We start from the raw sequence: 24,927 nt of genomic DNA on the forward strand, positions 1-24,927 counted from the left end.
CCCCTCCAGTGCATGACGTGGTTTTTCTTGGATGTATCTCACGTGTGGGCAACTGGTCTTTAAGAGGAAGAAGTCATTTAAGTAGATAATCTGCAACCGTAAAGTAACCACATGCCCGTCAGTGTTTGCCGCCTCTTCTACAATGACCAGTTACTTTGTACTTTTTTGTAAGATTTTTTGTTTCTAGCATCTGCCCTGAAACTCCTTTTTACATGTATTTTTTCATCCAAAAACTTGTCCAAATAAGGATTGATTTAAGGACATGAAGGTTTGTGTAATGAGTCTGGCATCTTGCGTGAGCGCTTGTCATTTAAGAACTATCTGTACAAAGCATCTTGAACTCGCACTTGACAAGCCAATACTAATTAATAAGCGGTGTCTGTGCTTTCAGTAAATGACGGCAAAAGGCAGCAGAGTGCCCCGCTGGTTAATAACATCATGCCAAAGACGTTCTCTCCTTTTAGATTTTGATCCGCAGTGAATGACTTTAAGAAGGGTAAAAAATGGTTGTTATGTATCAAAAAATGAAATCAAACTTTCATCTAGTTACCGTGTCTTAAGTTGGGTTTGCAAATACTGATCTTAAATTTGATGAACTCTGTCTACAACCACAAATTACGTTACTCATTATCTATGGTAGTGATTTTGGTCACAAGTTTTTTAGATATCTGTATGTTTCTATAATGTTTGTTAGCAACCAAGAACTTGCCCCCATGACTTCTACCCAAAAGACAAACCAGAAATGGGGTGGAAGCAATTGTAGAAGCAAGGCTTCCTGGCCTGCTCCACATTGATGGAGCAGTTATTATTGTTTGGTAGTAAGTTTTTTTTTTTTTTTTTTTTTTTTTCAAAATGCATCCAGGAAAATCCCATAATGCACATAAAAAAAATAGGTTTTTCCACTGCCCTTCTCCGGCTTCCTATAGCAGCACTGCGGCAGTCTTTGCCAAGGGTCATCGTTCCCATTGCAGCCATTTACTGGTCTGCGGACCCCTTGATGTCACATGTTCTGAGTCAGCCAGTTATACCCCTAGCTGTGGATCCAAGACTGCTGTGGTGCTAAAGAAATACCAGAACTTCAATAAGTTCTGTTATTGCTCGTAGAACTGTTCCTTAAACATCTTTAAATGACTTTAAATCTTTAAATGAACTTCTTAATATGAAAAATTGTATAATAGAAACACCTCCCAACACTATTTCTAAGAAAATTTGAACAGTCAGTCATGCCTTCTACTTATCCCAATTAACTTTTCTTTTTGACCTTTTAAGGTTCCCCTAGCAGAGATGTAGGGCCGTCATTAGGCCTGAAGAAATCCAGCTCATTAGAAAGCCTGCAGACAGCCGTGGCTGAGGTGACTTTGAATGGTGACATTCCTTTCCATCGCCCACGCCCACGGATCATTCGAGGACGAGGCTGCAATGAAAGCTTCCGTGCTGCTATTGACAAGTCCTACGACAAGCCACCAGTTGATGATGATGATGAAGGAATGGAGACATGTAAGTTACGCATAGCATATTTCCTCCATAGGGGAGGACAGGCCATTTTGTTTTAATGGTGCCATGAGATTTTTTCTAATTACCATTCCTTCCCACAGCCGGTAAATGGGGATAGCTGTCAAATTTATCCTTATCCTACAGTACAGTTTACATACGTCAATTAGAAAGTAGAGAGAGTCCGGTCTTCTGCGGATACTTCTTGTTCCGTTCTCCTCTCTCCAGACATCTTAGCCGGCTGGAAATGATACATAACAGATCTTGTTAGTGCTTATTTCCATTTTCATGTAATGTCCCAGAGTAGCAATGTACCCAATTTAGACAATTGATTTTTTTTTTTTCTTGTAGTAGAATTAGTAAGGTTTTATTGAGGAAAGTTCAATACAAGAGTCCACTTAATTGATTAAAGACAGAAAATCCTGACAGAGTGCTCCTCATCTTAGGCCATGTCATAGACCATCACCGACAGAAACCTTGAAAATACAATATTTTTACTCTAGACAACAATCGTATGGCGCCACGCTAAAGTTTCAGCACTTCAGATTTTTTATCTGAGAGTTTATTTGTGCGTTGTTTTGTCAACACCTGACTTCAGAAATTTGCTATCAAGACAGCTGTACAAAATGCAATTTTTGCTTTAGATGCAGTCATTGTCAGGCATGGTCCTTTGTTCCATTATATTAGAGATGAGGGGAACCAACATTTGCGTTTGGCCGCATGACCCGGATATATTTGCAACAGATCAGCCAGTTAGAACGCCCCTAGCTACTAGACATAGCTACGATTTGCCAGGGGTAGCAATTTGCCGGACTGGCTGTTCGGCTGCCAATCTGGCAGTATGTCCGGTGGGCCGTGGCCGAACATGAACCCCTGACGTGGACATCAGAACTGCTCATCTTTACTTATGATGACTCCTAGTCCTTCAAAAATTAAGTTGATTGACTGCCATCTTTCTTACCGCAAGTCAATTGTCCATCCTTCATGACTTTCTGACAATACTGTGCATGATCCATACAACCCTATCAGAGAATGCAACTCCATAAGGCATGGTTTCATATGTGGCATAAATTGCAGAATAAATGGCTCTGTACTGGGATGAGGAAATTTTTTATATATGCCTGGAGGGTGTATTAAAAGCCTAAACCTCTTATGCTCGCCTCCCTGCTCCCATACTCCTGAGGCACCATCACTACTGTCTTCTGTTTGTGTAGAGTCTATAGCCGCTCTACTGCATTGACACTAAAGCAAACAGACGCTGGCAGCAACGGGCGGCGCCACAGGGAAACGGGATCAAGGAGAGGTAAATATGAGATTTTTATTCTTTTAATACACCCCCGGCGATATATAAACCTGTTAAGAACTTAGAGAAGTCCTTCAGTACTCCTCTATTTTGTTGGTTATGAATCTCCTGATCACATGGTCAGCTAGAGAGAGTACCATCCTAAAGAACCCTACAGGCGGTCCCCTACTTAAGAACACTCGACTTACATACGACCCCTAGTTACAAACGGACCACTGGATATTGGTAATATACGGTACTTTAGTCCTAGGCTACAATAAACAGCTGTAACAGTTATCACAGGTGTCTGTAACAAAGCTTTATTGTTAGTCCTGATTCTTATGACAACCCAACATTTTTATAATCCAATTGTCACAGAGACCAAAAAAGTTCTGGCTTGGTTTACAATGATAAAATATACAGTTCCGACTTACATACAAATACAACTTAAGAACAAACCTACAGGACCCATCTTGTATGTAACCCGGGGACTGCCTGTATTATTATTTTCCAGTATAAGTGAATACTGAAATTTATATATAAGTGTCTAATATTAATTGACCCTCTCTTTATAGAGGTTTCAACGTCTTACAACAAAATTTTACAAATGAATAGGGTAGATGATAATGGTAAATTTTGTAATATACTTTATTAACAAGATCATCCTGATTTAAGTAGTTTGTGTAAATCAGCTTTCTGTCCTGTATCCACTGACAGATATAGGAACCTGATAAAGTGTCAAATGGCCTAACTCATTACAGACAGTCCCTGGACTGTCTAATCGCATCAGAAAACTGAATTAAGGGAATACTTCCTAGGTTTGGAAAGAGTTAATCATTAGCCTCCTTATCTGTCTGACTGGAAAGGCTTTAGAAGGTTTTACAATACACTGCTCCCTAGAGGAGAAAGAAGCAGAAAATACACAGAGAATCTGCTTTACTTAATGAAGTATGGTATATTACAACGTTCACTATTATCACCTGCCCTAGTCGGGTGTCACAGGTTTAGTTAGTGGCATTTGGGAAGGGAACGTCTCTTCCTTGCCATATACCAAAAGGTAATCCCCCTGTCGTGTGCCCTCAGCTGGTGACTTTATAAGAATTTCACTCTGGCTTCTCCTTGGACATGAGAAGCTTCATGCTTTTGTGTTATATCTATTTCTTAGCATATTGATAGACACTAGCAAAGCTCCAGAAGAATGAAGTGTCTGTTACGTGACAGGCTGACTCGCTTCACATGACATTTTTGTTGTCGGAGACAGTTTTACACTTTGCAGCTTTGGTAATATAAAATGTGTATATCCACAATGCCTGTTGGATTATTTGATTCTCCGCCATGTAACAACTACATATGTTTTTCACATAACATCTACAGATTTTATTTATTTATTTTTTTTAAATTTTAACATTGAAAGTATTTAATCACAGAACTGTGAGACTCGGGGATTTGCGGCCTCCGTCGCTTCATTGACGAAATTGCTTATTGTGTGTATGTAATACAAGTTTTTGGAGAATGTTGTGTCTGTTTCTTTTCGTTTTTAGAATAATTACAGGATTTTCTGAAACACAATCTGTGGGTGAGGAGGGTAAAGTGAGGAAATGGTATTTTCCTGTATTTTCCTACTTTGGGGGATGGCATCCTCGCTAATGACGCCAAAATGATGAATTGTAATTATTCATCGTTCTGTTTCCATACATTGAACAGCCACCTCTTAGAATTGTGCCTTGCCCTTCTCCACCCACCATACGTCTCTTTAAATTACTAAATTATGTTTGCTGAGGTCATCCCACAATGGGAAGTTTCTTTATGAATGGCAACAAATTAGATTACATTTTGTCTAGCCAAGGATTTCATGCAACGCAAAGGCTAAATGTCAGCCCGTGTCGGACCCGTCGCTGGCTGAGAGGTTAGACTTGTGTAAAGTGATCCTAATTAGCCTGGCCTAAAGGGTATCACTGTCATCTTTCGATAATGGGATCCTAAAGACAATGGTCGAAATGTGCTGACAACCGGGCTGTGGCGCTTCTACAAAAATATCCCCATAGCCCTTCAGTTCTTTGGCTTTTTAACCTTATAAAGTTCCTATAATGGATATAAGCCAAGACATTGCAGTATTAGATCATGTAACCTGTGCCATTATACCCATGACAGTCTCTTCTTCTGTACCAGACAGTATTATAGTCAGACTCTAGACCTCCCATTGTTGTACTGAAATGAACTTTCAGACTCTATCGAACCCTGTGATTGCCTATGGAGTACATATGGCAATATTCCGTTCTCTAAGGTCTAGTTACTAATGTCTCATACAATCAACATTGTGCAAAGTTGTCCATGCCCATAAACCCTTTCTCCGTAATTTGGGTGCAGATGACGCGTAGTTCCTTTATTATATAATATTTTGAGGATGTCATTGTATGTAATAGATTCCACATTCTTGTCGGCATGTAAAACGTTACATCATTCTTGGCTAAGCCCCCCCCTCCTACCCATAGAGAGCTGTTCTTTGTTTTCTTGGGTCCCAGCTGGCTCCCAAATTGGCTCTTTAGATTTGGAAGGTTGAGAAGCCTGAACATAATCAAATAAGAGCAGCTTGCCTTGTTTTGGGTTTCTAGTCACAAAAAACACTGAGCTTGCTCTTCGCCTTCGCTGAGATTACAAAGTGCTGTCATGTGTCTTGTCGTTGTATAAGACGTTCAGATGGGGTATTAACTTTTGAGATCTGCAATTTGGTCATATTTTTTCTGTGACATTAACACATATGTTGATATGTATATAATTATGCTTACATTTAGAAAACATACAGGATCCAAACAGTGTTTCAATAATATACTCAGATTCAACCAAAATGTGGATGGAATAGTTTCTTTGTGTAGAGACTATTATTTGTTGTAGGTAGTTTAATAGACCCGACAACCCACCCCCCATAGTTGTATAGAATTTCCCCAGAGGAAAACATCAGCTTTTTTAGTGCCACTTAATTGGTAGCTACCTTATAAATCAAGTCTGGTTCTGTAATAGGGCTTGCTTTAGGATTTAAAAGAGTTTGCCCACAACAGCAATTTCTCAAATGTATCTTGTTGGGATCACTAGGAGATTAAGATAACTTTTAAGCACTCGGAATATCCAAGACACTAGCTAAACGGTTCTGCACTGTGCACTGGATGTTGTGGTTACGATCCTTATGTCTGATGTGTACTGCGGAGGCTCCCACTCACTCCCTGAACCAGGAACTGGAGCGGGCTCGTTCTACACAAGATGCCAGTGTAGAGTGGTGCAGGGCTCCTCAGTAAATACTTTGGCCATGTACTACTTAAACTCTAGCTACTTCCCAGTGTGGAGCCTCCAGTGAAGCATAGTGGACACATACACTGGTGTGTCAGTTCTCCTTCTCAGCAAACACCGCATGCCGTCAGGGGCTCACTAGAGCGGATCACATAGTTCAGGAACCGGTGCGAAGGTTTGCTATAAGGTAGATGTCACACATGACGGGTTTGGGGCCATTGCTGGAGGGTGGGGTGGTAGAGCAGATCAAAACATATGACAGTGCCGGGACAGTGCAGCTGATGTATCGGCACATAATAAATTAGAGATGCGTATTCCGTCCGACTTGACAGGATCACCTACGTGACCATGCTAAGGTTCTTTATGGTCGTAACCATGGGAAACCAAATTACAAATAAGGACTAATAGAAACAGGTTATAAATATATCTCTGAAACACTTTTTTTTTTTTTTTTTTTATTATATCAAATAAAAATTTTTTTAATTTTTGTATTCTTAATGTTATTAAGAATTTTGCCTTCATGGGAATACACCCTTAATCAAGACCAAGATATAAAGCGAAGACACCTATTCACAGGCAGCAATTAGAAGCTACACCTTTGTCTTGGGGTCTCTTACCATGCCATCCGGTAAAAGCTCCATAATATAACATTTGTTGTATATCTTCTCCTCACACTTGATCTCCAATGTCAATACCCAAACTAGGATGTAGACCTGTCCTTGTAAATCCTAAAAAATATGTCCGCTTGGTTGTAGAATGGCTAGTAGACCATAGATCATCCAAAGGACAAACCACAGTAGGTTTTGGCATAGCATCAAAGCATAAATTTTTAAGAAACTAGAGGAATGATTCAGAAATGCCTTGATTCTATCTGATACATCAACAGGTGATGTCCAGTCCCATCTGGAGCCACTCAACAGCTCTGCAGAGTGGGGTAGGTGAGATACTACAAAAATGCTTCCCTATACATCTAGACACAGGCTATAATATGTATGTCCTCCTTTAACAGATCCTAATAGGACCGATCTGAACAGTACATTGGAATGGGGTATGTTATCCAGGTGCTAAACACTTTTTGCACAGGGTGAGAGGTTGTAACTTCTTTTTCGCGCATGGTGCTGTGGTGTTTTTTGCAGTTTTATACATTTTCACTGGGGATCGAGTATTCTTATCAGAACACGTATGTATAACATAGGATTGTTATTTTGCCTTCTGGATAGTGTAAGACATGGAGGGAAATAATATCTGACTGCGAAAACTTTATGACTTGCTAATTATTCTATACGAGGTCAGCATATAATGAAACTTCTCGATATTATTTTGACTTTTTCCTTATGTCTGGCTCTCCCAATTGTTCTTAATGTTTTAACAGCTGCTAATAGGTCACAGATGGAGCCATTCAACAGCAGTTCTTCTGAGCTGGGTAGGTGAGGTTTGGTGGAAAATTTCCAAGCACAGTGTTTAAACAGTTTTTTGGAAGTTCCCTAAAGATGGAATATTGGTGTTTGGGGTATCAACTATTCTACTTGGAGTTTTCTGGCATTCTCTAAAACTTCTGACAGTCCATGACTAATCTATTGGTCAGTATTGTGTATTAGTGGGGCTCTAGGATACTTGTTCAGGGCAATTTATTCTTCCTTCAGTCTTTTAAGGACCAGCACTTTTTGGCTCATCTTTGGTAGAGTTAGCTCAGGATAGAGAAGTCTGGGAGGAGGGGGGGGGGGGTCACCACTTTGGTTTTATGCTACTACTGTTTTACATTTTTCTTGTCTCAACTCGTGCAAATGAGTTTTACCTGAGACGATTACGTCTCAACTAAGATGAAAAAGTCTCAAAAAGTAGTTGAAGAAAGATGGTCAGAAATACCCATGAGTGTCCAACTTTAGCCAACCCCAGCCGCCCAGTATAAGCTTAGCCCCATTTTCAGCATTTAAATTGATGTAATGAGCTATTTGATGTCCATGGCACCATTGGCCAAGGCTAGGTCTATCTGCAAAGTAAGGATCTTTTGACACAAATGGAGCCATATGTTGTAATATATATCATGCTTAGCTGAATTTAATGGTTTACAGCCACTAATACCACCCAACTAATACTTTATCAGGTACCACTAAGTCTCAGCTGGAGTCATTGAACTGTTCTATTGAGTGGGGTAGGTAATTTAGATCACAAAAACAACATTTTTGATACTTGGTGTAAACTTTTATTACTGATGTATAATCAAAGATCTGATTCCCAGTTTGCTCATACACTGGTGTTGGGTAGAAGCTGAAGTCTCGTAATTGTGTGATGGTTGAACATTATTACAAGGAGAGCTGCACATGTAGGATCCTACCTCTTGTCAAGATTTCACTGAGAACCTTCACTCGGAACGTTGATGACAGTTTATAGAAGGCCGTTGACAAATAAACCTCACTTGGACACAAAAAGAGCCGACAGATTGTCAGCTTTTGAGTCAATAGGTGGCCTTGTTTGACCTTTTGAGGTTTTTTTCATCAGAATTATCAAAATTTCTCCAATAACTACTTTTTGACCAGTTGTGTGCCCCAGCATAGTTTAATTTACACTAGAAACATCAAATTAGAGAAATATCTAATTATATCCAATACTTTGCCAGGTGATAATAAATCAGTGATGGAGCAAAACAACGGTTCAACAGAGTTGGGTAGGTTAAACTATTAATCATAAGAGCACTTTTTGGAAGCACAACTTTTAGTCTTCTGCACAATGGGTTTCACGTCAATGACAGTCCTTGTTTTAACCAATTTGGTCCGGTGGTCTAAAAATTTGGTGTCGGACCTTTACCGAATCATGAAAGTAGTAACATTTTCCCGCTTTTTTTTTTTTTTTTAGTGGAAGAAGACACAGAAGAGAGTTCCAGATCAGGCCGGGAGTCTGTATCTACTGCCAGTGACCAACCTTCACATTCCTTAGAGAGGCAAATCAATGGCTCAGACAAGTCTGACCGCAAAAAGGACAAGAGTGGAAAGGAAAAGAAAAAAGACCGAGATAAAGATAAGGATAAAAGTAAAGCAAAGAAAGGCGGAGTGCTTAAGGGCCTGGGTGACATGTTCCGGTAAGTCATCTCTACAAAACAAGACTGGGGACTTCTCTGGTATAAAATATGTGCAAAGATCTTCTCACTTGAGTCCATCAGGATGTGTTTGAAATTGGTTTCACAATAGTTTTATGTTTTTTTTTTAATAAGCTGAAGCAAATGTATCCAATCACAGTGCAGCTTTAATGTTCTATGAGAGATGAAGAAGCTGTTGCTGTGGTCAGTGAAGAACAGTTTTTCTCATCCACAGATATTTAGAATTAATCTGGATTTCTGAAAATTTACATCTTTTTTTTTTTTTTTTTTCCCTTTCGTGGCATACCTTGAAAATGTTACGGATCTCTCAAATATCAAAAGGATTGTTGAGCCCCATTTATCAAAACCTTTTCCAATACTGTCTTTGTCGCCAAAACAACTAAAGTGAACTCCAAGATTTTTATATACCTCTAGTTTAAAACATGTTTTCATAATTGCAGTACAGCCAAACATATGAAACCTCTTAAAATATTAAAGGGTTTGGCCACTTTACTTCAGAATTTTTTACGTAATGGTAATTGGTGTAATTTACCAATATACATCTATTAAATGTTTGTCTTTTACCTCATCAGCCAGACATTCCTGTCTATAAAATGTTTGTTAATAGAGGGTTATGTGACCTCTATCGGCCCATGAATGATCACCCTGCCAGGACCTTATGATAGTATTCATGTACACAAGCTTTAGGTCATGGACAGATAAAGATCACAGGATCCGCCATCTGCTGCCATTTTATGGTCAGGAATGAAAAACATGAGGAAATTTGCCCATCACCTTTTAAAGTAGTTTTTAATGACAACTAGTTATCCTCTGTGGATAGAGGCTCCTGGATTCTGAGAACGGGGATCTATTGTACCCCAGATGAAGATCGCAGCCCGTCTTACATATGCCGGCTGCTGTATTCATTTCTTTGGTGCTGACGGATATAGTACGTTGTCCGGCAATTTCTGGCAACACCACAGAGATGAATAGAGCAGTGGCACATACAAGACTGGCAGCTCACTTCATCTGGGTTATAATGGACCTGTGGGGGTCCTATCACTGCAACCCTCACCGATCAGCAAGTTAGACCCCTATCCTGTGAATGGGGGCCAACTTGTTGTCACCCAAACCCCTTTATGTGTGTATCCATATTCAGACTCACACAAAGATCTGTTGATGGAAGTCGGCAGTCCGCCCGATATAAACTCCCACAACAACGGGAGAGTGGTGGCTTACAGAATATATAATAAAGTAAAAAAAAATGCTATTTCTCTATTCTAGAACCTGTTTTTTTTTCCATTTCTATATACTTTTTTGTTAAACACATGAAAGATCAAAGTATCCTAATAAAAGAAGAGGTATTTTTCTTGTCCGCTTTTAGCAAATAATTGATATTGTTTGTGCAATGAAAAGTTATACAATTTTCTAATATACTTTCTGTATCGATTCCTCACGGTTTTCTAGATCTTTGCTTGTTGTCCTGCTATAGAAAGCTTCTATGTTTCCTTCCAGTGTATAGAAATCTCTCCATGGTCATGTGATTGACACGCAGGTGCATGAGCCGTTAGTATCACCCGGCTCTGATTACTCTGTGATACTAATGGCTCATGCACCTGTGTGACATCACATGACCATGGATAGATTTCTATCCAGTGGAAGGTAACATAGAAACTTCCTCTAGTAGGATAGTAAGCTCTAGAGATCTAGAAAACCGTGAGGAATTGATACAGAAAATACATTAGAAAATGTTATAACTTTTCATTGCACAAATAATATCCATTATTTGCTGAAAGTAGACAACCCCTTTAAAGTTTGTTTTTTATGTAGACATCCCTATTTTTTATAAAAGGTTATCATTTTGTGTAACAGAAGCTGCGCTCTGATTGATGGCCGAGGGTGACAAAGTCAGTGACCACGTTAGACAGTTTCGGTAAATGAGGGCCTATGTTTTGCAAACTCCATATTTATTTTTATACCTGGCAAAGTTAATATCTTGCCTTGAAAACACGTTCCTCGTCTTTAAATGAGATCCATACCTCTGGCTTTATTGGAAGCCTGAGCCGTTGTATAGAAATAGATTAAATTCTGCTTTGACTTTGCTTCTCCCATCCCAACACAACTACTAATCTACATCAAGCCCTGTCATTCCAGGTCTAATAGCAAGCGTTTATTGTGGTGTTCATTAAACATTGATTTCTTCTCGCCTCCTTATTTCACCAAGGCCTTTTGTAATGCACAGAATGTGGGGAATGCGCTGGTTAATTGACTGGCTATTCTCGCAATGTGTTACATCGAAACGTTCACGATGCCGGAGCCGAGGACTTCAGTTTGTCATTGAAAAGTATAAAAGTGAAGCCGTGGGTCTATTCATTTAACTTCTATTTTGTAGCCTCGCGTTTCCGAGATGTGAGTGGTTCTTGGTGAATTTATAAGCTGTGTTCTTAGGATGATTGCTTCGGGGCAAGAAATAAAAAAAATAAAAAATGGAAGTCTCAGTAGAGTGCGGATGACAAGTATTCTGGAGAATGTCGGTCTCTTACAAACTTTTATCCAGGCTCTGCAGACACTAAATTACTTCATCGGCAGAGAGGATTTTTTTTTCCCCTGTCCAGATACACTTACACCGTTCTTTCGATTTATCTTCCAGTCCACCAAGTAGGGTCAACAATGTATCTGTAGAGAGGTGAAGATACTGAGCAGCTAGCCGCTTCTAAGTGGATTTCCACTCTTCAATTACTTGGTGGTATTTGTTAAGACCAAGAGGATTTAGGAAAAAAATAGCTAGTGCCTCTAATACTTCATGAAGAAACCCAACATGGTTTTAAAAACATACGGGGATCCGAAGTTACAGAACTTTGGCATGATGGATATTTGGTTTCCAGAATTTGTACACTTCTTCCACATTGGTTACATTCGCATCTTCTGTCCTGACATAAATCTTCAAAATTTTGGTCCCAGACAGCGATGGCCATCAATCTTCTCGACTACTAATTGACATTTCTTTCTTGTTGACTTGAAGTTCTGCACCATCCACCCACACAGATATGTAAAAAAAGACGTTTGTGTACATCACAGGAAATTTCCTAGACGAAAGCCTAGTTAATTCACCCTCTTGTGAATAACAATGCATTATTTAAGGTTTAACAAAGACACAAAGTACAATCCAGAAGGAAGCTACTTAACCCTTTTATTTCCTCTAGATTGTGCTGCAAATACAATAAGGGCGCTGTGTTGCAAAGCAATCTGTAGTAGAGAATATACAAAAGCCTTTGGCAAATTTGCAAATGCCCAAGAAATAGAAGGCAGGTTGCGGATTTTGTGTATGACCAACAAAACATTTTATGGAACGTAGATACCTCATAATATGTAAAATAACAAAAATGAAAAACACACCATTCTCCAATAGATGATATATTGATACCCATATTTCTTATTGTTGCAAAATATAAGGTGCAATGTATGTCATTTACCGCAAAATGTTTTTGGGGTGGTGTGAATTTGCTCATTTTTTGTGGGGGGGTCAGCTGTACTTTCAATGGTGCCTAAAAAGTCTCTACGTTGCTCAAAAAGAGATGAAGAAGGCGCACACCAAAGAAAACATTTGTAACAAAAACACATACTGGCAAACTTCTTCACACCTGAAAAAAATTGCACAAATACTCCCAAAAAGTTGCAAAAAGAAAAGTCCAAGTCAAAATAAAGATCCATGTCCCCGACTGACTTAATTCCGCAATATCGTCCCACATTTTGCAATGCTAGTTGGAAAAGTGTCTTAAAACTTTCTAGAACCCTTTCTAGAACGAGGTATTTCAGACAGTTATAAATTATCCCTCCTCTTTTTGTACGTTGCTTGTAGTCCACAAGGTCAGACTCCCACCCATCACAGCTTCATGTCCTATCATAATGTAAAATCCATTCTTCCCCATCCCAAAAAAGCACACACCCGCTACACAAGGTCTTGTGATGGGGACTGTTGATGGTTATGATTTTACCGCTACGTTACTTTATTAAAAACAAACAAAAAGATTATGAGACGTAATGGCGAGACGTGGAGTCATTTATACTTACCGGAACAATTAGTCACTTGGCTTTACTTATTGTACATTGTGTTATCTTAACTAATGCAGTCTCTCCCCATAATTAAGAGCAGCAGATTAATCTATTACCTGTTCCATATTCCATTTCATCCAGAATATATTAGGCTGGAGTTGTTTCTGCTTCTCGCATTTGTTTTGTGTACTCCTGAGTTCTTCTGAAGGCTTTGTTAGCATATCATCTCTCGTAGATTGCAGCCGAACGATGCAAATGACATGCCAATCAGCCGGCAGACTCCCTCACTAATGTGCCCAAACTCTAATTTATACTGTCCTGACATTCACATAGGAATTGGTGCTGTATGCAGGCAGGAGCAGGAAAACATAGATTCAATTTTTTGTTTGTTTTTATTAATTAAAATTGCTATTTTTTTTTATTCTGTGACCTGGAATTCAAGGCAATGGACATATTTTTACAGACACTATGATTATTGGTGGTCATTGTTATGTTACATGTAAGATTGTCTGGCTTCTTGTTTATCCTCCCCTTGTTATGAATCAGATTTTGGATACTTCCCACCCCCATGTATAGAACAACAATATTTTATATAATTCAAGGTCATTTGTGCCATGTTTAATATTAATTTCAAGAAAAAATGGCTACAAACCACACGGACACCACATGTCCAACCCTTTAACAAGCCTTGTAACTAAGGATATTGGTAAACTGAAGCCTGAGCCAGCAGGAAAGGAGAGATGTCTGTTTTGTCTCGGGGGAAGAGCACAAATCTCCTTCACCTTCTTCCCATGGTGCTTTGCCCGGTGTATAAAGTTATAGTTGTACATGAAAAATTTATATTCTGTTATTTTTTTATTTTAAAACTAATCCAACCACATTTTACTGACCAGCTCTCACCCATTAAAGTTTAGACTTGGGTGTAATAAACACAGCCCAATTGCGTAGATAAAACTTGAGGCTCCTTCACCTAGTCGTATTTGGATCCGTACCCCATCACCTTTCTCCACCTTATAAGGCAATATCCCCGCTCAGTCTGCATATCGTGGTGGTGGTGGTCGCAATGATTGATGCTCGCACAAGCCATGGTGTGAAGCCAGGAAGATGCAACCAATAACTTTCTCATTTGTACTGGTACCAGTCTATTCGGAGCTGTTGGTTGGATGTATTTTTGACTCCCCTCTAGTAGACTGTTATTGCACGTCTTCCTAGTTTGCATGATCCATACTCCATAGGTTTTCATATAGCATCCATAGCCTGGCACCATGGCTCAGCATTTGCTTGGCTTCTCCTAGTTACGGGAAAAGATCTAGGTTACCTATGGTTTCCCAGAGGGCTACTTGGCATGTGACTTACACTAACAAACCTTTCATCTCCACATCTCCGTGTCCTAGTAGATGATTTTATTTGGAGCCCGGTAGAGGTCTGGCAGCACAGTTTGAGAGCGTTTTCCGATAGTCTTCCATAGCAGCTGTCTCTGGCAGAAGCGCGCTCCACGGCCGGCTGGAGTGCACCTGGGGAGTATGTGTTTACTGAAATTGCTGGAATAAACCTCGGAGTGAACATGTATTCATTTTATAAACGCTGCCATTGATAAGCGGAGCGGAATTGTAATAGACATTTTAATATACGCAGCCGCCTTATTAAGGACATTAAAGTGACTTTCCCTTGAAAGCCTATTCATTTGATTTGCACGTATGAATATCTCTACAAGAACAGGAGGAGAGCGCTTTGTAATAAACAACTTGCTGTAGGATCTGTTGTGCAAGTCTTTATCCAATTGTGTTTTATGATTATTTAACTGCGCCGGTCCTGAAAGACTTGGAAATTACATTTGTTTCCTGTTCACTCAGTGCCGATTCGTACAAGACGTGTCCTCGGCGTGTTGCAAGCTCCTCGCTTTCACATTGTCCTATTAATTTCCTCTTCAGGTGGAAATATATTGGGCTTGCTTTCATAATAATAACACATACTGTTGTGGCCATGTAGATCCCTGGTCCGATCAGTCATAGCTCCTCATGCGTATGTCTAGAACAGTCACATACTCACCCATCTACTTGGAATGGCGAGGGCACTTAAATTTCTCATTGCTGTGTTTGGTACATCATTCTCATTCTCATTTCTTTTGCAAAATCTACTGTTATATTATAAGTTTAATGGTCTTAAAGGGGTATTCTCGTCTAGGCATTCACATTCAGTTTCATCAATCTGCCATATATAAACATTTCTTTAATTAGATGTTATTAAAAAATATGTTCCTGTGTGAAGATAATTTCTCATAAATGTAGTGATTTGGTCCCTTAGAAACGAGATAGCTTCCTCGGATACGACCACCTCTGCTGGAGTGATTGCACAAAGAAACAAATTGTTTTTGTATATGAAGTGTCTGTGAGTTACTGCAGGTCCCACAGCCGTCCTGTGGTACTGATCACTGAAGCCAAGAGGTCAGGCAGGACTCAATAGCGCAAGTCTGGCCACCGCAGCCAGAGTGTGACGTGGTTGTATCCGAGGAAGCCATCTGGTTTCTACATTTATGAGAAATTATCTTCACACAGGAACATTTTTTTTAATAACATCTAATTGAAGAAATGTTTACATATGGCAAATGAATTTAATTAAATGTAAATTCCCTGATGGGAATACCCCTTTAAGAAGATTGGTCATAGTCCTTTAGTTGGATTTCTATGCAAGTCAGAACTGGTATGTTTTTAAGTTGCAACTCCAGTGCCCTCTACTACTACATCCTTTGCCCCCTGGTGAATTATACAGGTCCATAAGGCAATATTCTTGGACTTCTGTGACATATGCATACACCGAAATCATCTGTCATCGCACTAGGCTGGGGAATACTCACAACAAATTCCTGTGGCAAGCCACTTTAACCCCACTTAGAAAATATTTATCCGTAGAGTGCCATCTGTCAGCATAAGTCACGGGCTCTGTGCTGTCAGTGAACCCAACAGGCAGTCGCAAAACTGTTGATTCACGTTCCTATTCATCCTTCTGGAGTATCCACAACCTAAAATGGGTTGTGAAGCGCAGATCAACGCAGAACCCTAAAGAAAAGACTGACTTTCGTGCAGCTTACTGACATTACTCACTATATAGCATCACCATGGTACTGATGTGTGTGCCCACAGGGGTGTAAATTGTGTGCATATCTATGTACCCTCACAAAAAGTGTATTAATACACCCGAACAGAGTCGGTGTAATTGCTATATCTCCCGTGAACAGTGTATTCAACCTCCGCCTTATCAGTCCTTCTCTGACACGCTCAGGTTCCCAGAATTTATAGCCGTGAATGGTTCCCCAGCCTTTCATGTGATTTTTTTTTTTTTCTAGCCAGGCATTGTTTGAAGCTGAATAGACTCTACCCTTTAATTTTCACTCAATTACAGAAAAAAAAAAATGATTTCACATTTTCTACATAAGCTGAAATGGAAATTGACTAAGAACCTCAGAACTGTCAGCAACATCTTTTGAGAAAAGATTAGCTCTGCGGTGATTATAAAATAGGTGTCATCTTTGACACTCGCATTCCGCTACCGAATCGGAGCGGCTGTGGAAAGGGAATGTTAGGGGGGACGTCAGAAAGGGTCTTAGAAGGCTCAGCTGTCATGCTATGTGCCTCCTTCTCCTCGCTTTGTAGTCAGACGCTGCGCGCTGAATGTCAGAGGTTCTCCATTTAAACTCCCTGACAAGAAAGAGAAGAATACTAGGAGAATATGTTATTAGCAACTATGAACTTGTCTTTGGTAACGGGTCAGCCTGACATTTAATTTATGTGTAGGGAGTCGGGGGAAAAAAAACAAAAACATTTTTATATTCGGTGCCCAAATAAAATCCACAGGAAAGTGCAAGCTACTTAGCTTAGCCTCGTATTTATCAGCATGGCTACAATCTCAATAATCTACATCCAAGTATCCACATAAAGAGGTTTCCATCAATCTGACAACTGGTTTTATCATTCCATGAATATGGTATGTATGGGATTGTTTACTTAAGGGGGTTGGAAACTTTACCGCATGTTTTTTGTAATGTGTGTGTGGGGGGAGGATATTAGGTAATTTGCCAATACACATCTATTAACCACTTAACGACCAGGCCCTTTTTTGTTTTTGCTTTGTTATGCAGTACGGCAGTATATGGGGATTTACCACATCATTTATTACAATGTGCAAATCGCATATTATAATGAATGAGTTTAAAAACGAAACTTGAGGCTGTCATAGTAACTGATCGCAGCCCCCAATGACTTCACAGGGAGCGGTGATCTAATCCAATATGGTGGCACCCATGCACCGCCAGGATTTAAATGCCTCCGGCATGGTTAAGACCTGTGATCAGTGCCAGCACTGGCCGCAGGTGTTACCGGTGTGTGTGTTTGCTGCAATATGCAGCAAACACCGACCTTGTATGGAGAGGGCTCAGTCCATGAGCCTTCTCCATACACCAGCCGACATGTGACGTAAGGGGTTAAAAGCACTTTCTTGATATGTAAAGAGAAGCCTCCTGTCTTTTACCTCATCAGCCAGACATTCCTGTCCATAAAATGGCCGCAGATGAAGGATCATATGATTTCTAACCGTCCATGAGCAATCGCCCTGCCAGGACCTTGATCTTATATTCATGAATACTATCATAAGATTGTTCATGGACAGCAGCTAAAAGCAGAAAGAAAGGAAAGGGAAAGACAGGACAAAGGAACCTTTCCTTTAATAATAATAATAATATATTATAAAGTTTTTTTATCATGTGCATTGTTGATTTGGACTATTTGGTTAAAGTTACTTTTTTTTTTTTTTTTTTTACAAATTAAAGGTAACATCTAAAAATATTGTTATTTTTATTATGTTCTTGGAAGAAGCTCAGCACGATAGCAGTGAACATAGATCTTAAAAAGCTTAGTGCCGTGGGCTGCTTAGTGGCCAGTTGCTGTAACTGCGGACACGGGTCTTAATCTTGGGAATGAAAGCCGCACCTGCAGTCAAGGCACATTGCCGCTACACAGACCATGGAGCCACATTCCTTCAGATCCATGTTTTGCTTATACAAAACAGTGGATCTGTGAAGGGGTTGTGTGTGTGCCCATCACCAATCAGATAATGATGGGACACCATGTCACACTTTCTAAAGATATATACTAAAATCATATAATTTTAAGTTCTACAGGCTGCTTAAAATAAAAAAAAACTGACATACAGATGTTTTTTTGGGAGCTCAGAAGTAATTTACATACTCACCATTTACTTATTGTTTAGCTTTTCACCCTAATACAGGTATGGGTTGTATCGACAACTTGTGTACCCCCATCATTCTTGCTTTAGATGATCATTATTAATAAAAAATAATAATAATTCCTTTATTTATATAGTGCACACAGATTACGCAGCACTGCACAGAGCTTGTCATATCAATCCCTGTCCCCAATGGGGCTCACAATCTAAACAACCTACCAGTATGTATTAGGGTATGGCATCATCTCATCTCGCACAGTGTTATATATAACATTAACATACATAAGTGATGAGTCAGGAAGCAGTAGGTAAGAAAAGAACAGCATAATGTTGGTTGTTTGCACTCAGCGCCAGTGAAGAGTGACAGGTGCCAAGAGAACAAGTGCAAACAGACGATGATATCAGCGCTGCCATTCACAGCGAGGGAGGATTCTGATTATAGGCAAACTGAGAATCCTGTATAAATAGGAGCAGTTCTTCTGCATTAATATTTTCTTCCTCGGAAACTATCCACAAACATTTGCAGATCCGATCCATCGCTGTATGAAAGCAAAAGGGCGTAGATAAAAGTTTTGGGGGGAAAAGTGCACAGAAGCAGATAAAGGGCTTGTATGTAATAGTAAGGGGCGCTTGCTCTTCCACCCGGACACTGAGCTACATATTTAATGTTGCATTTAGGATGCATTAATATAGTCACTTTTTAGCTGTGTGTATATGTACCGGTATAAGTGTATGTTATATATTAGTGTGGATTACAATGGGATGTGCTCCACTTGCACAGGGGAGACTGTAGACTTTGCCTGCGCCTCACAGGTAGCACATAAGTTCCAAATTGGTGCAAGGAGAGGCAGAGATTTCTACCTGGTAATAACCTAATCTGCGGGTAAATTAGAAAATTCACTCCACCAATTGTGAGGACTGCGGATATTAAAGGAGATAAGGATTCGGCAAGCTGGCATTCAGCTCCTTGATCCGTTCGTTTTGTGCAGAAGACTTGCAGGGGTGCTACCCTTTTAGCAATTGCTCCATTTGCGAGGAAATTTCATTTCTAACGTGGATTTCTTTAAGGGGTATTATTGTTATTGGGGATAACAATGTGGTCATTGGTAGTCAAACAAGTAGTGGTACCCCCATAATCAGGAGAACAGAGTCCCATTCTCACTAATTGAATGAATTTCTGGAACCACTCCTGCACTTTTTGGAACAAGATCCCTTTTCTCATGCAGGGTAGAGTTGATCATGCACATTTGTGATGAAGTTGGGGGGGGGGGGGGGATGGCCATACACAAATTTGGCTAAAAGTTATTCAAGGGACATCTACCTCCAAGATGAAGGATTGTAAACCATGTGGTAGCCTTCTTAAGCCCTTGTTTTTATGAAAAAAGGTTTTAAAAATTTTCCGAATTACCCTGAAGGGCTCCAGGCTCCATTGACACCTATAGAGCCTAGTGCCCCTCAGGCTCATTCGCATAATTTTTAATACCTTTTTTCATAAAAACAAGAGCTTAAGAAGCTAAAAGAAGAGCAGATCTTACCAAAGGGGTCACATATCAGTATGTCGGTGTGCTTGGTTTACAATCCTTCATCCTGTTGTTAGATTTCTGTTGTTGTGCTTTTAATTGGCCTCCAAACACTCATCCAGTGGCAGGTATAGAGGAGATAAGGATCGGACATGCTGGCATTCTACTTCCTCATCCACTTGTTCTGGCAGAGATGTCTGGTTGTGGAGCTGTGTTCATTAGATGTACACTTTTTGTTGAGCCAATCGTCCATGTGGATGATGGAGTCCAGAGTTATAACCATCAGATGAACAATCTGTCTGACAGCAATCTTATGTGTATGGGGGATTTATCATCCAGTGCATTCAGATACATTAGCTAATTGGGAAAGCTGGAATCTGCAAACAAAAACTTACATTGGAATCTTTTTTTATTTTCTTCACCCATGTCCTCCTTTAAACTTGGATCATCACATGCTTTTTTCCCTACTTGGTTGTAATATAGTAAATATGAATATCCCATATTGCTTCCTATTCCAATATTAATGCCTTTTTTATTGTAGTAATACCATCGTTGTTGTGGAAGAGCTCAAGGGAAAGCAGGCGCCATTTGGAGTGCCATCTGTAGTAGTTCATACTGTGTAATACAAGCCTAATAAATTAGGAAACCTCTTATAGTCGATTGCGTCGGCGGTGTAAAATTTTTATAGCAGATTAAATAATTGTTTTCTCACTATTGGTGTTATGTACATTTCCCTTTATCCTAAAGAGAACAAAAAGATGAAAAGTCCTGTTCTTCATATATCTCTTTGGAATCGCTTCTTTTGCAAGTGGATTTCATTCCCTACATGGATTTCTTAGAGGTTTTCCAGGTATTATTGTTATAGAGGACAGCAGTCAGGTCGGTGGTTGTCAAACTACTGGAACCCTTATAATCAGGAGAGACTGTATAGTCTAGCTTCGCACCTCCTATTATTTGACTTAATTCACGCTATAAAAATGATCCAAAATTCAGGTACTTTTGCATCGTATTAGGTGCAAGAAACTTCCCTAGGTCTGCGGCCACTTCCCTAGGTCTGCGATCACTTCCTAGGCCCATTCCCTCTGTCTGCCGCCCCGCTCCCTTTCCCTCGGTCTGCCGCCCCGCTCCCTTTCCCTCGGTCTGCCGCCCCGCTCCCTTTCCCTCGGTCTGCCGCCCCGCTCCCTTTCCCTCGGTCTGCCGCCCCGCTCCCTTTCCCTCGGTCTGCCGCCCCGCTCCCTTTCCCTCGGTCTGCCGCCCCGCTCCCTTTCCCTCGGTCTGCCTCCCCGCTCCCTTTCCCTCGGTCTGCCGCCCCGCTCCCTTTCCCTCGGTCTGCCGCCCCGCTCCCTTTCCCAAATTTCACTGCCACTACAGCTCTCAAATGTGTTGACTACTGTTCATTGCTCTCCTATTGTACCCAGGCCATGAGAGATACCTTTTTTTCTGTCCATTACACAACAAAGCATGTATACGGTTAGGAAAACAACAAAGGGAGAAAAGTAATTGTGCATTGATTTCTGTGATACATGTGATGATACGTTATTGTATTATCAATGACAGCTAAAATTAACCCAAACATAAATGTCCCCCAATGTCCCTGCGTAGCCCGTTTCATTCCGCAGAGCATAAGTCTCAAGTAATAATCTCATTGATCCCTGTGGGGGCCGAGTGTGCACATGATTTTCTTCTCCCGCGCGTTGTGTATATTGGTAAAGCGCGTTACATCCAATTGAACGTTAGATTGCAGATTTGTACGGTTTCTGTCCTGAGGTTATCAACTGCATCATGTTCTGACCTGAGATTCACCGCAGACAAGGCTGACACCATCTGAACGCGGCATAAACAATGGATCTACTGATGCGAAATATTTATAGCAGCGTTTGACAAATGGTCGGGATGAAATGCGTTGGTGGGTAAATGGCATAAAGGATACAGGGATTTTTTTATCATCTTGTATTTTCTGTGTTTTGACATAGTAAGGGAGGATGTTGTGTTGGGTCCTTTAAGTGCTGACTGAGTTCTGCTCTCAGATAATGAGATCTACTGGGAACACAAAGGGGTCTATAGGCAGGAATATTAACATTGTAAACGCTTTGGTGTGTGTATCCTCGGGCCCACCTTGACGGAGTGTATTAGAGCTTTTATTAGTTATGTCACGCTCTTCATATAACATGCATTCCCTGTAAGCATTTTATTTTCTTGATGTTAACTGTCGGCTCAGCTCAGGCGAGCGATGGGGAAATGTATTTTTTTTATTTTTTTTTCTCTACAGTGTAGGAATCTTGATGATAAACCACTGTTCTAACCACTTTCAATAATTTTTTTTAATAAGGTTACCCTGTAAAGATGACCCCTGTTCAAATGTCCTATAATGTCAGATGGTCACAATGATCGGCTGCATGTGACCTAACTCGGCGGCCATCCTTGTCACATGACTTTCAAATAATAATGGTTGATGAAGGATAGCGATCATCTGATTGCTTCAATTTTTTTTGTTTGTTTTATTAAGACAAAACAGTACAATAACAGTCGTTCAGCAATATACTTATAGAGGTAATCAAAGACCTACGCAATAGACCACTGCAGTACAAAATGAACATGTACATCAATAACTGCAGTATGTTTTACAAATACAAAGGTGCATAGAAGAAACCAAACAAAAACTCCATCTTTGTACATAGTAAGAGAGCCCAACCCACAATACAATACAGATGTAGCTATGACACACTGTAAGCTTTCAGGGGACACTGGAAGGGCCAGCGCCAGCACTGGGCATATATGGTCAATTGCCAGGGGCCCAAAGCTGCTTGAGGGGGGCACACAGAAGGCTGTACATAAGGATTCCATGGGGATGAGGGGGACTTTGTATAAAATAACCATGAGGGTGCTGTATATAAAATAACCATGAGGGGGCTGTTTGGGATGATAAACTAGGGAATATTATAGGGAACTTGAGGCTAGTTTTGTTTCTGAATTTTTAATGCCACCATGTTAGTTCACTGCAAAGGGGCCCGATGAGGCTCTTTTGCCCAAAGGCCTACTGAAACCTGGAGCTGACCCTGAACACTGGTACAAGGACCTGGGGGGGTTTAAGAGAGAGCCCACATCAATTTCCTAACAGTAACTCTTTTCCTGGCCAGGAAGGGCATAATTCTTAGATGGATGAACTCTAGATCCCCCATGTTAGCTAAGGGATTAGTTAACAATAAAGTCCCATATGAAAAGGTTGTTTGCAAGAACTATAGTCAGATGAGCACCAATAATCCCAAACTTTATGGAACTTATACGGGAACTTCCTGTTCTTGTAAACAACCTTTTCATTTGGGACAATATTGTTAACTAATCCCTTCCACATAGCTAACATGGGGGATCTAGGGTTCGTCCATCTAAGGAAAATCTTTACATATTTAGTCAATATTTCCTCCTCCAGTATCACCAATAGATACACCTCCAGTGTAAGAGGTACAGGCGAGAACATCCACCGTGACATCATCCAGAGTGGGGATCATATCCCGCCACCTACCAACAGCTGTGAGAGGAGTTGCTGCTGTTTTAGCTTCAACGCTCTGACTTCGGACTGAGGTTGTCTTCAGGTTAATGAGAACAGATGAACCTAAAGGGGTATCAAATTCTACGGGAGCACATAGTGTATAATCTCCCGTATTTTTGTTGCCCCCTATGTGAGGTTTTCAGAATTTCCCAGAATTTCAGCTTCTACAGCTGTCCACTGGATAAATTTAGTCTTTTACTCTCTGAATGTATGGTAGCACAGGTTCACCTTTTCCCAGGCTTAGCACAGATCTCTCCACTCCGCAATCATTTGCTTGTGACACCGGAGTCAATTGCTGAATTTAACGAAGGCATTTAATAGAAATGTTCAGATTGACCCCGCTCATCATTTGGGCCGCTCGGGGCACAATAGCTCTATACTTATTATCAGAGTTATTCAAGCAGACACAGCAATAGTCTTGTGCTCCATAATGGTCCTTAAACCAAATGCGGTTGATAATTTGCACTATTGTACTGAAGAACAATGATGGCTGCAATTGCGCACAGCGTCTAATCATGAGAAAGTAAATAGCAGGGCTCGGGTAAGTGCATCACATTGCCGTCCGTGTCTCTGATGCTAAACACATTGACAAGTCTTGCACTAGGACATTTTTATTCGGTCGAGGCTTTAAATTCTGTCCGCTTTGTAGTCTAATAAATATTGTGTACAGATGTGGAGGTTTATCCACTGTCAAACCGGAAATTCTTTGGCCTACGAGATCAGCTCCTAGGAAAAACGCCTTAATAACCTCCAATATGAGTTTTATTGATCTATGACATCCAGTATTGGGCTTTGGACTACCAGTCCTATCCTCTTGATACTAAGACTTTGTCCAATTCTGCATTTTACAGGTGATGTTAAGAAATTTATCAATTCCAAGCTTGCTTAGACTCCTTTTATTGTTTACGGCAGAAAATTGTTTTAGATGGGTTGTAATCCCCTTTCAACAAGATCGGGGAGGACAGCCCGATCGGCAGGGTCCAACCGATGGGACCTCCACTTGCTCATGAGAACGGATCCTGGCCGTTAACAACAATAAGAATCCTTTTCTAACTTAAATGAAGTGTCTGGTGAAGCATTCGTTCTACCACTGCATTCGATACTATGGGAACGGCAAAAATTGCTGTGCACAAGGGCGCTTCATTAAACTAGTGAGAACTTCTATTCGTGGGGTTCCCAGCATCCAAACTCCCACTTGATCCGATTTTTATTCCTAACAATCAAACTAGACACAACCCCTTTAACTGATGATCAACTCTATCGGAGACCCCACCCATATCATAAACCTCTCTTAGAAACCAGCAAGGTTGGAGGGGTTCAGAAGTATTTTTTTTTTTCATATGTTTAGATAAAATTTACATTTTTGCAGTCCTGCTCCATATGTAGGTAAATGAAGGTCATGCAGATATCAGTCTGTCTCGTTTGCAATTTATATGAATTT

At 40.4% G+C, this 24,927-nt stretch overlaps 1 protein-coding gene across 17 annotated transcripts in view; it reads left to right on the forward strand.

Moving 5' to 3' along the window:
- PARD3 (par-3 family cell polarity regulator) overlaps positions 1–24,927 on the forward strand; it is a 420,270-nt gene that overhangs the window by 254,046 nt on the left and 141,297 nt on the right. For 8 of the 17 annotated variants that reach the window (XM_072154020.1, XM_072154026.1, XM_072154023.1 and 5 more), the window contains 7 exons: positions 1,270–1,497; positions 6,942–6,989; positions 7,065–7,103; positions 7,428–7,478; positions 8,160–8,207; positions 8,673–8,720; positions 8,909–9,131. In XM_072154020.1, coding sequence (XP_072010121.1) covers positions 1,270–1,497; positions 6,942–6,989; positions 7,065–7,103; positions 7,428–7,478; positions 8,160–8,207; positions 8,673–8,720; positions 8,909–9,131 — 685 coding nt within the window. The remainder of the gene's footprint in view (positions 1–1,269; positions 1,498–6,941; positions 6,990–7,064; positions 7,104–7,427; positions 7,479–8,159; positions 8,208–8,672; positions 8,721–8,908; positions 9,132–24,927) is intronic. The other 9 variants (XM_072154029.1, XM_072154030.1, XM_072154032.1 and 6 more) reach the window with 3 other exon arrangements.

Source organism: Engystomops pustulosus, chromosome 5 (assembly GCF_040894005.1).
Source record: "Engystomops pustulosus chromosome 5, aEngPut4.maternal, whole genome shotgun sequence".
NCBI classification, from domain to species: Eukaryota; Metazoa; Chordata; class Amphibia; order Anura; family Leptodactylidae; genus Engystomops; species Engystomops pustulosus.